At 38.5% G+C, this 11,797-nt stretch overlaps 1 protein-coding gene across 1 annotated transcript in view; it reads left to right on the forward strand.

Moving 5' to 3' along the window:
- Positions 1-11,572, forward strand: part of HAO1 (hydroxyacid oxidase 1) — a 55,527-nt gene extending 43,955 nt beyond the window's left edge. The window contains exons 6-8 of the mRNA XM_005568381.5: positions 7,100-7,258; positions 7,371-7,440; positions 9,315-11,572. Of these exons, the coding sequence (XP_005568438.2) occupies positions 7,100-7,258; positions 7,371-7,440; positions 9,315-9,385 (300 nt within the window). The 3' untranslated portion in view covers positions 9,386-11,572. The remainder of the gene's footprint in view (positions 1-7,099; positions 7,259-7,370; positions 7,441-9,314) is intronic.
- The last annotated feature ends 225 nt before the right edge of the window (positions 11,573-11,797 follow it).

Genomic DNA, 11,797 nt, shown 5'->3' on the forward strand with positions numbered 1-11,797 from the left:
TTTACAATTACTATAGCCAAGGAAAGAGAGAAGGAGGGCCTGAACTGCAGAGGGACAGAGGGAATTGCCTTCTGCTCCCTACCTTGGTTTCCTCATCTTTTAAAATTTAAACCTTTAAACTGTAATGTTTTATAATGTGATTTACATAGGCAAAGTAACTAGCATCATATAACAAAACTTTATATATCTAAATATATTTACTAAATATATATATATATTTCCTATCTATCTATCTGTCTGTCTATCTATCTATCTATCTATCTATCTATCTATCTATCTATCTATCTGTATTTACTAGGTAATGTGGGTCAACTTTCCAGACTACCACCTCTCTCAGAACTGGATTCTTATATAAATATTTTCCCTTTTATCGGAACCCTTCAGTGGTAGTTATTATATAGATTGTTGGAATTGAGATGACCATTTGAATTTATCCACACAACCAGAAGAAGAGTAGAACAAATACTTTGGTCAACTAGTAGTGGTCTGTTGTTTCATTGAACTAGCAGGTTGATTTAGTGACATTCATAGACCAATTGTGTGGCTGTGATGGCGGAGTAAATGATGGCAGGGAATATTGGGTGTGCATATTGCACTGAGTTTTTCCTAAAGCACTAATGGTAGGAACCAAGCAAGTCTTTGTACATTGTAGGATTATACAGTCAAGTGGTGGCTCACGCCTGTAATCCCAGCACTTTGGGAGCCCAAGGCAAGGGGATCACTCGAAGCTAGGATTTCAAGAGCAGCCTGGCCAATGTGTGAAACCCCGTCTCTACTAAAAATGCAAAAATTAGCAGGGCATGGTGGTGTACACCTGTAATCCCAGCTACTTGAGAGGCTGAGGCAGGAGAATTGCTTGAACCAGGGAGGTGGAGGTTTCAGTGAGCTGAGATCCATGCCACTGCACTCAAACCTGGGCGACAGAGTGAGGCTCTGTCTCAAAAAACAAAACAAACACACAAAAGATGAAAAGTAATGAAACTGGAAGTTGTCAGCTCTTTGCAACTCAGTTTTGCTCCCAGAGACACACCATTTTAGGTGATATCAAATGTTGGCTGCAGGTAAACAGAGGTGGAAAGTGAAGACCTCCTCCTTGTAGGGTGGAGAGGTCGGTCACAGCACAAGGCTTTTTCTCAGATTTATGACTCACTTGTGTATGGATATGCAGACTTAGTAGGTGGGCCAAATTGTTTTCTAAAAATAAAATATAAATCTACTGAAATCAAATCTAACTAGATTTTAAGGGAAAAATAGCCAAATGGTGTTGCTTGTTTCCCTCTCGCTGAGAGAATATAGACACATCTAGAAGGGTTTTTGAGTTGTGTTCCTTGAGACTGTTTTTTAAAAAACAATAACTGTACCTAGGACCTGGAACTATAAAAATTCTGGAAGATAACATTGGAGAAACCCTTCTAGACATTGGCTTAGGGAAGGATTTCATGACCAAGAACCCAAAAGCAAATGCAATAAAAACAAAGAGAAGTAGCTGGGAGTTAATTAAACTAAAGAGCTTTTGCACAGCAAAATGAATAGTCAGCAGAGTAAACAGACAATCCACAGAATGGGAGAAAATCTTCACAATCTATACATCTGATAAAAAACTAATATACAGAATCTACAAAGAACTCAAATAAATAAGAAAAAAACAAACAATTTGATCAAAAAGTGGGCTAAGAACATGAATAGACAATTCTCAAAAGAAGATATACAAATGGCCAACAAACATAGGAAAAAATGCTCAGCATCACTAATGATCAGGGAAATGCAAATCAAAACCACAATGTGATACCACCTTACTCCTGCAAGAATGACCATAATAAAAAAATCAAAAAACAGTAGATGTTGGTGTGGATGCAGTGATTAGAGAATACTTCTACACTGCTGATGGGAATGTAAACTAGTACAGACACTATGGAAAACCACGCAGAGATTCCTTAAAGAACTAAAAGTAGAGCTACCATTTGATCCAGCAATCCCACTACTGGATATCTACCCAGAGGAAAATAAGTCATTATTCGAAAAAGATACTTGCGCAGGCCTATTTATAGAAGCACAATTCACAATTGCAAAATCGTGGAACCAACCCACATGCCCATCAATCAATGACTGGACAAAGAAACTGTGGTACATATATATGATGGAATACTACTCAGTCATAAAAGGAATGAATTAACAGCATTTGCAGTGACCTGGATGACATTGGAGACTATTATTCTAAGTGAAGTAACTCAGGAATGGAAAACATCGTATGTTCTCACTGATATGTGGGAGCTAAGCTATGAGGTCGCAAAGGCATAAGAATGATATAATGGACATTGGGGACTTGGGGGAAAGAGTGGGGGAGTGGGCAAGGGATAAAAGACAACAAATATGGTGCAGTGTATACTGCTCAGGTGATGGGTGCACCAAAATCTCAAAAATCACTATTAAAGAACTTACTCATGTAACCAAATACCACCTGTACCCCAATAACTTATGGAAAATAAAATAAAAAATTAAAATTAAAAACAAAACAAACAAAAACCAATAACCAGCTGGGTGCGGTGGCTCATGCCTGTAATCCCGGCACTTTGGGTGGCCGAGGTGGGCAGATCATCTGAGGTCAGGAGTTTGAGACAAGTCTGGCCAACATGGTGAAACTCTGCTTCTACTAAAAATACAAAAATTAGCCAGGTGTGGTAGCGGGCACCTGTAATCCCAGCTACTTGGGAGGCTGAGGCAGGAGAATTACTTGAACCTGGGAGACGGAGGTTGCAGTGAGCCAAGATTGCACCATTGTACTTACTCCAGCCTGGGCAGCAAGAGCAAGACTCCATCTCAAAAACAAAACAAAACAAACCATAACCCTCCTCTTTGCATGTCATATACATAAGAGGGATGCTTGCTTGAGTTTTGCCTCACACTTTAGAGCAAATTTGAGGCTCATAATGATGAGAGAAATGTGAGGAAGGATTCGGTGTATGGCACAGTACAAAGTTCTCTCAGTGTGTGGGTTTTGCGGTGAGTGACAAAAGGCTTGGGGGAGGCTGTGGTGTCCAGGTCTCAGTACTTGCACAGAAGAACTTGCTGTACTGCAGATTTTGTTATGTCATAAGTCAGAGCCACGGAGGCAGCATGATGTCATGGGAAGAGTACTGAAATGGAGTCTTGTCTCACCTCTTAGGGGATAAGAGCTAGGTGAGTAAGTCACTGAGACTTTTAGCCCAAACATCTTCACAGTATTGTGTTACTTACAAAAAGAAAGTGGACAACAATATGAATTCTACATTTCTGTTAGGTTGGTGCAAAAGTCATTTCACCATTACTTTTAATGGCAAAAACTGCAATTACTTTTGCACCAGGCTAATATAAATCACAGAATTTGCTTATATGGAGAAATACTTATTATCACTAGGAGTCCTAGAACAGTAATTTAACTTCAGTTCATCTTAATATGTTGCTTCTGAGAAGAGTTGTCAGGCCTCTGCTACACCCCAGAAAAACTAAAAAATAAGATCGTATTAAAAATACTCTTGTTACCTCATGGTTATAATGTGATCCAGATTGGCTTTGAAGTAGTTAGAGAATAACAGGATGGAATCAAATTGAGTTCTAAAATACATAGCATTAGATCTTCTCAAATTAAGATTCTCTGGAATATTTGAATCCTAAGAGCATTTTTTTTCAATTTTGCATTTTCATTTTGATGCTATCTGGACACAAACTACTTCAAGCTTAGAAATATGACTTTCTTTCACAGTGAAAATTATCAACAGCAAAACATTTTTATAGAATAAGCATTTGGGTTGTTAAGTTCTTGGGGATGTTCTGTGAAGTACTACAAGGGATTTAAATTTTCTTCTATATAAACAGTCCATGCAATTCTATCTTAGAGAAACATTTAATGTATCAGCTGGCTTTTGCTGCATAACCAGTCACTCTGAAACTTACTGGATAAATCAGAATCATCATTATTACAATCTACAATTTTGTGGGTTGGCAATTTGTGTTGAGATCTGCTGAGTGTTTCTCTGGTCTTGGCTGGACTCAGTCACATGTGTCCGTGGCCAGCTACTAGGCCTACTAGGAGGCTGTCATAGGATGAGCTCTGCAGGGATGGCTCTGCATTGTCTCACATCTTCCAGCATTCTCATGAAGTGGCAGGTCTCCTAGAGAGTGTGTGTAAGCATGCAAGGCCTCCTGAGATCTAGGCTTGGAATGGGCATCCTGTCACTTCTCATATTCCACTGGTGAAAGTAAATCACAAGTTCAATTCAGATCTAAGGTGTGGGGGAACAGAACCCTCCTTCCTTTCCCTCTCTCCCATAATATTGCAAGGAAATGAAGAAGAGGAAATCATTGTAGCCATTTTTGCAGTTGCAAACAATCAGCAAAATGTATACAGACCAGTGATTTTGTAAGTGTGCTTAGGTTATGGGCAGTGACTTGGACTCTGTCTCCTTTGCGTTTAACTAAGCACCTCTGGTTCCATCTGCTTTTATTTATTTTAAACTATTTTGATTTGAACAAAGGTTTCCATACCTAAAATGTCAGAAATGGAGAGTATAACAGTGGATGCAATAGAGGATGGAAAGGTGAGAGCTCCTTGCCAGTAGAAGTTGTGTTTGGGGGAGGGGTTAGGGGAGCAAGTTGTGCAGGGAGCATTCTGGAAGAGTGTGACTCGAACACAAATGAGAAAGAGGACTCTCTTTGCGAGTCAGATCCCTGTGGGTTTCTTTCTACATCCCCTACTCTGCCTGACATTAGTGCCTTAAATATACCAGGTCCTTTATAAAGTGTTTGATAAAACAGCGAATAGAGGGATGAATGAGTAACAGTATACAGGGATCTTACCATATTTTCCTGGAGATTAACTCCAGTGGAGTTAAGCCCACAATTAGTTGCCCGAAGAAGCACTAAGGAAAAAGCTAAAATGAATGATCTCACAGATGTATAGAAAGCTGAAAAGAGGGAAACATAAACAGGGCCATAACATAGTGAGTCTGTCTACTGTATTTATTTATCTAATCTGTTTGATCAGAATTATTTTGTGTAATATACACCTAGTAAAACTGCAGCTATTGAAAGAAAAAGGGGAGGATTGAAATGCCTAGCAATAGATGGAACATTGTTGTTCACAGACACATGAAACACCAATCTGGGCTCTGTTTTTTAACCCAGGATTCGCATTTTTAAGTATCTTTATTAGTTTACTTTTAGGCCAGGGTAGGCATTGGAAATTACCTAAACACACTTGATTTGACTGACTTTGAAAATGTGTATTGAACCCAAGCTAGCTAATATTTTTCTTTGGTTCTGGTTTCAAATGGGGAAATATGCTTAATTATAGCTTGCATCATCGCTTGGAAATTGTAGCATTTATATGTTGATGTAACTTGCCTGAATGCAAAAAGAGGACTATGTATAGGAAAAGGGACATATGTAAATAGATCCAAAGCATGTTTGGCAAGGCAGAAAAGCCAAAAGGAAAAGAGGAAAATCACATTACATGCCAAACATTTAGGGGCCACATGCCAAGAGTTACCTTCACTTCCTTCCAATCTGTAGCCCTATTTGGTCTTCAGCCTCATATATAAAACTCTCTTTAGCCTCTAAAATTTTAGGGTAGAAATGGGATAACCTTTGAGTGATTTCAGCACAATTATTTCTGGAAAAGGTGGACTTGAGTGTATGGCAGCTTCTTCAGCATACATTTTAAATAGGAACTATACTTAATTTAGATTTTTACATTTTGGGATGAATGTGGGTGATTTCTACAGATTTCGATCTCTAGCTCACCTTGTAAATTGTTTTCATTCTCAAATGCAGATTCACATTAAAGTAGCCGATTGTATTAGTTAGCTACTGCCATGTGACACTATAAAATGAACAATCCCAAACTCAGTGATTTAAATCAGCAATCACTTATTTCCATGAAAGTTTGTGTTGACTAGTGTCTACCGATCTAGGCTTGGTACTAGCTAGGTGGCTGGTATCCAATTGTCAGCTCCAGCTGGGCTTGGCTGTGCTGGCTCTGCTTCCTGAATATTTATCCTGGGGCCAAAGATGAGGGGGAAATAATACCTGGTGGATGGTCTTCTCATGGTAAATGACAAGGTGCAAAAAAGTAAGTGGGAATACATGAGGTTGCTTAAGGCCTATGCTCAGAAATGACATTCTGCCAGCTCTGCTCACATGTTATCGGCCAAAGTGGCCAAGGCTAAGGTGCAGGCAAGTGCACTTTGATGCCAACCTATGTCCATCATCACCAATTGCCAATCAAGACCAAGATCTTCATGGTGCAAGTGGTCACATTTCTTAAAAGCAAGAAAAATGTTTTCACAGATTGTTCTTTAATATACAGCTGGATGCAAAATATGTTGGATGAGAAAATAAGAGACTAAGTTGTTTTATTATTAGTTGCATTTGCATTTTACACACTGTTTGCACTATTATCTGAGCATGAATTTTAACAATTGACTTGCAATGAATAATTTATGTCAATAAAATACTTCATTTACTTTTATACATTTTATAATCCCAGCACTTTGGGAGGCTGAGGCAGGCAGATCACTTGAGGTCAGGAGTTTGAGATCAGTCTGGCCAACATGATGAAACCCCATCTCTACTAAAAATACAAAAATTAGCCAGGCACAGTGGTGGGCACCTGTATTTCTAGCTACTTGGGAGACTGAGGCAGGAGAATCACTTGAACTCTCAATATGGAGGCTGCAGTGAGCCGGGATCATGAAACTGCACTCCAGCCTGGGTGACAGAGCAAGACCCTGTCTCAAAAATGAACAAAAAGAGTTATGGAAGATCAAGTGTTTTATGTTTATAATTTTTTGATGACAATCTTTGAATATAAGAAACAGAAAAAAAGAAAACCTTGCACTTTAAAATAAAAATAAGCTACTCATTTCCAAATTTAGTTGGTGTTTTAGTTACTAGCATTTGTACCTCTCTTCTTTCAGGAGGAAATAATTTTACCGTTGACCCCAAACCTACTTGGCTTCTTTCACTCTAAGCCCTAGCTGGATGTGTCCATGGTTTTTGGAGGTGGAGTTGAATAACAATTCAGTGTTAATAGAGTGACATTATTGAACTTTTCTTTCCCCAGATTGATGTTCTGCCAGAAATTGTGGAGGCCGTGGAAGGGAAGGTGGAAGTCTTCCTGGACGGGGGTGTGCGGAAAGGCACTGATGTTCTGAAAGCTCTGGCTCTTGGCGCCAAGGCTGTGTTTGTGGGGAGACCAATCATTTGGGGGTTAGCTTTCCAGGTAATTGGACAAAGAAATAAATATATAAAATAGACAATTTGACAGTAAAACAAATGAATAAAACAAGTCAGACTGATTTACACAATAGTTCTGTATTTTTTCACTCGGTTAGGGGGAGAAAGGTGTTCAAGATGTCCTTGAGATACTAAAGGAAGAATTCCGGTTGGCCATGGCTTTGAGTGGTAAGACTCATTCTTGTTTACAACTTTCTTTTCTTTTATGATCTGTAAGTCAGGGTCCTTGGTGGAGAGAAGTGAATTTGAAAGAGAAGAGTGTGGGATCATTGAGTATATTAAATTTGACGTTGACTCCATATCTACAGTTTTGAGGAGCTCTGCATGTGCATAGTCTCTAGTAATTACTTAACCTCTATATTTCACAGCTTTATTAGGAATATTTTGGTGAGTACGACTACTTAAAGGTGGTTGCAACATCATACTCTTCCTCATCTCATAACACATGAACACATACATCTACCTGGATAGTCAACAGCTCCCTTTGGATATCTAAGTGGCATCCCAAACTCTTACCTGTCCAAAACTAAGCTGCTAACATTCCACATTAAACCTGCTCCACCTGCAGTTTCTCCATCAGTTCATGTTAATCCCATAGTTTCAGTTGCTGAGTCCAAAAATCTTCAGTCATTCTTGCCTCTTCTTTTCTCTCACACCTTCTTACTCACAGGGGCTCGATCTTCAAAATATAATCGGATTCTGACCTCCCTGTCATCTCTACTGCCACCGCCCTGGCTGGAGCCATCATTGTGTCTCATCCCGTGGACATTGCGAGTGGGCAGGTCTATCCTCCTGTACCTCCCCTCTCCCAGTCTATTCTGATCATGGCAGCCAGAACAGTTCTTTTAAACATTAATTGAGATCATCTTACTTTTCTGATCAGAAAACCCCCAATGGCTCCTGGTTTACTCAGAGTAAATACCAAAGTCCTTGTAGTGGTTTACAAGGCCTCTTATGGTTTGACTCCCGTCATCTTTCTGATCCCAACTTCTAATAATGTCACCCTTACTTATTCTACCCATGTGACATTTGCCTCCATGATGTCCCTTGACTGTGTGAGATATGTTTTAGCCTTGGGGTATTTGCAACGATTGTTCCCTCTACCTGGATGCTCTTCCTCCAGATAGTTACATGAAAAACTTCCTCTCATCTTTCGTGTGTTCATATAAATTACACTTTCTTAAAGGTGCCTATCCTGATTACTGTGTTTAACATAGCAATTTACCCTCCACCGATCTATTCAACTTTCAGTTTTCTTTTCCAGTTTTATTTCATGCTTTTTCCATAGCACCTATTGTCGCCTATATATCATCTATCATAGAATTTCCTTTTAAAATTATATGTGTTATATATTGTCTGCTTCCCCTTTAGAACAGAAGATGCATGAGGCAGTGTGCTTTGTTGTCTTGACTGCAGTATTTTCAGTGCATAGAGCAGTGCCTGGCACACAAACAATACATATTTGCTGAAAGAATGAATGAATAAATAAATAAATAAATAAGCATTAAAATATTACTAGTGACTATTTCAAATTTGGCTCAGAAAGAACCTGTAGCTAGAAAGAATGGCCGGGAGTTAATTATCAGCTACCCCATGTTTGAAGGCAAAGAGGATTTCCTTTTCTGTAATCCATATGATCTGGATTGTCCCCATAGATAGAACTCCCCAGATAAATGGTCTACTCACTACTGTACTCAGTCTGCAGACAGAGCCTCAACAAGAAGAATGCCATTCTGTGAATCCTCACTACGCATTTTAATTTGCCACAGACATATCCTAAAAGAGAGCTTTCAGTCACTGACTCTCTATTAAATGTGGCAGAAAGAATATACTCTTTGTGTTAATAAAAATATGTGCCAGTCATTTTGTGTTAAGGACTGTTTAGGTAATAAAAAATGGTCTCATGCCACATAAGATTTGGCAAGCCTACCTTGAATCATAAACCTTACATTTGTCAAATTTTACATTCCTTGGGAAAACGATTACCTGCCTGATTATTATTGCATTCAGTTCATATTAAATGTATGCATTATTTTTTTCAGGGTGCCAGAATGTGAAAGTCATCGACAAGACATTGGTGAGGAAAAATCCTTTGGCCGTTTCCAAGATCTGACAGTGCACAATATTTTCCCATCTGTATTATTTTTTTTTCAGCATGTATTACTTGACAAAGAGACACTGTGCAGAGGGTGACCACAGTCTGTAATTCCCCACTTCAATACAAAGGATGTCGTTCTTTTCCAACAAAATAGCAATCCCTTTTAGTTCATTGCTTTTGACTTTTCAATGGGTGTCCTAGGAACCTTTTAGAAAGAAATGGACTTTCATCCTGGAAATATATTAACTGTTAAAAAGAAAACATTGAAAATGTGTTTAGACAACGTCATCCTCTGGCAGGCTAAAGTACTGTATCCTTTAGTAAAATTGGAGGTAGCAAACACTAAGGTGAAAAGATAATGATCTCATTGTTTATTAACCTGTATTCTGTTTAGATGTCTTTAAAACAGTGGTTCTTAAATTGTAAGCTCAGGTTCAAAGCATTGGAAATGCCTGATTGACAACATTGAGAAGGTAGCCCTGGATAGAATTGGAATGGATGGCAGTAACTGGTGATACTTCTTTGAATGCAGCTTTCCAATCACATCTTTAGTGTCTGAATATATCCAAATGTTTTAGGATATATGTTACTTCTTAATCAGAGAGAAATAAAGCATTTTTTGGGAAGGATATATCTAGTCCATTTGTAACAATATGAAATTTTAATTTTATTTTCTGAGCCCTAATTATCTCGTTTCCTTTCTGCATACCTTATTGGTTCTCCTGTACCTCCTACTTCCCTTTCTTTACTCTTTTGATTCTTTACCATTGATAGCCATGTGCAAGGGTTGCTACATAATGTGTGAGGACTATGCCACATTAAAATGGGGCCCCTTGTTCAAAAAGCAAGACAAAAACCTTTTCCTTCCTTCCACAGTTTTTCTCTTAAGCTGTCATGGAGACGTTTGCTGTTTCATGTCATGCTTCCTTGGGATTGGGGATACCCACATGGCAAGTAGTAGAGCCTTCCAGGTGCCTGGGGTATTGCCTTGTAACTTGCCTTGATCTTACCTGTGCCCATGCCCAGAACCCTGCTGGGACTGAAGGGCAAAAATACTAAGCAGAATGCCTGAGCCAGCAACCAAGAACTCACTTAGCAGACATGGGGAGGTGGCAGGAGATGGAACAATGTATGATGCTAGGTTCTCAGTGTCCCCAGCACAAGTTCCATTGTTGCATCATGCTTCACTTATAAAACACAAATTGAATGATTACATTATTAAGTATTTCAAGCCAATAACCACAGAGCATCAAGCCCTAAGCCCGAGTCCCTTTTCTAAGCATGGAGCCCTGTCCACCGCACTAGGAGCACACCCATGAAACCCTGATCACGTGACTTTTAGATTCATTCCCAAACCAAGTATTTGACAAATTGGAGGTGAACTAGGTAGCCAAAGTAATTTTGAAGTTGGTTTTTTATCATCTCTCTGGTTGTTCAATCACTGTGAGGTACTGAATGAAACAATTCAGAGAATCACCACCTGAAAATATAATTATTATATTATGTTTTATTATTATTATTATGCTTTATTATTCCCAGAACTCTTTCTCTCTCCCTTTCTCCTTCTAAATGCTAGGACATTCCTAAATATTAGCATGAACACACAAAAAACTGTTTTCTGAAATTATATACCATTCTGGTAAAAAATAATCACTTAACTTTATGAAAAAGAAAAGTTATCCCTTAACTTTTTCGCAAAATACACAGAATAAGTATTTCTATCATATCATGTCATTGTTTTGTGCTTTTCCAATTAATATTAATCAATGAAAAAGTGTATAATAAGCACCTCTGATTCCCTCGACAGATTCAAAATGCCTTCTCTGTTGGCACAGAATTTCCAGTTTGACTGCATCACACTGTGTGGTTGTGTGGGCGCTTGCTTAAAAGTTGATAACTTCCCAGAAAATAGAGATCTCCAAGTAGTGTTTTATGTAAGATTTATGCAAGTAACGGTGAGAATGGGGATTACTTGTCTTAATTCGTGAGTTTCTCGTAATTTTTAAGATTCCCTGAGCCACAATAACTCCTTGAATGTAGATTTTCATTTATTTTTTCAAATTTGGAATATATCTGAATGCTTTTTGTTTGATAATCTTTTCATAATCAAAGATATACAGCTGTTTGCTTTTACTTTTTTTTAATGAGTGATATGGACCCAATTGTAACAGTGCTGAAATAAAAAGTGTCTAATGGTTAAAAGAGGAATGGTGTGTGTTGGTTGTACAATCCCTTCCAAGAGTTTTGAAACTTAGGCTTGATAGATAGAGTTCTTTGAGGAAGCCAACAAAGTCCTCTCTTCTAGGTTTCTTGAAATATGTTGGGGGGAGGGGTAACAGGGCTTCATAAGGGCCGCCTCTGCCTTTCATGTATGTTATTTTATGTATATAGTGTTCTAGAGCAGTTTCTCAAGCTTTAATAGTGCCT

The sequence above is a fragment of the Macaca fascicularis genome, chromosome 10, assembly GCF_037993035.2.
Source record: "Macaca fascicularis isolate 582-1 chromosome 10, T2T-MFA8v1.1".
Classification (NCBI taxonomy): Eukaryota; Metazoa; Chordata; class Mammalia; order Primates; family Cercopithecidae; genus Macaca; species Macaca fascicularis.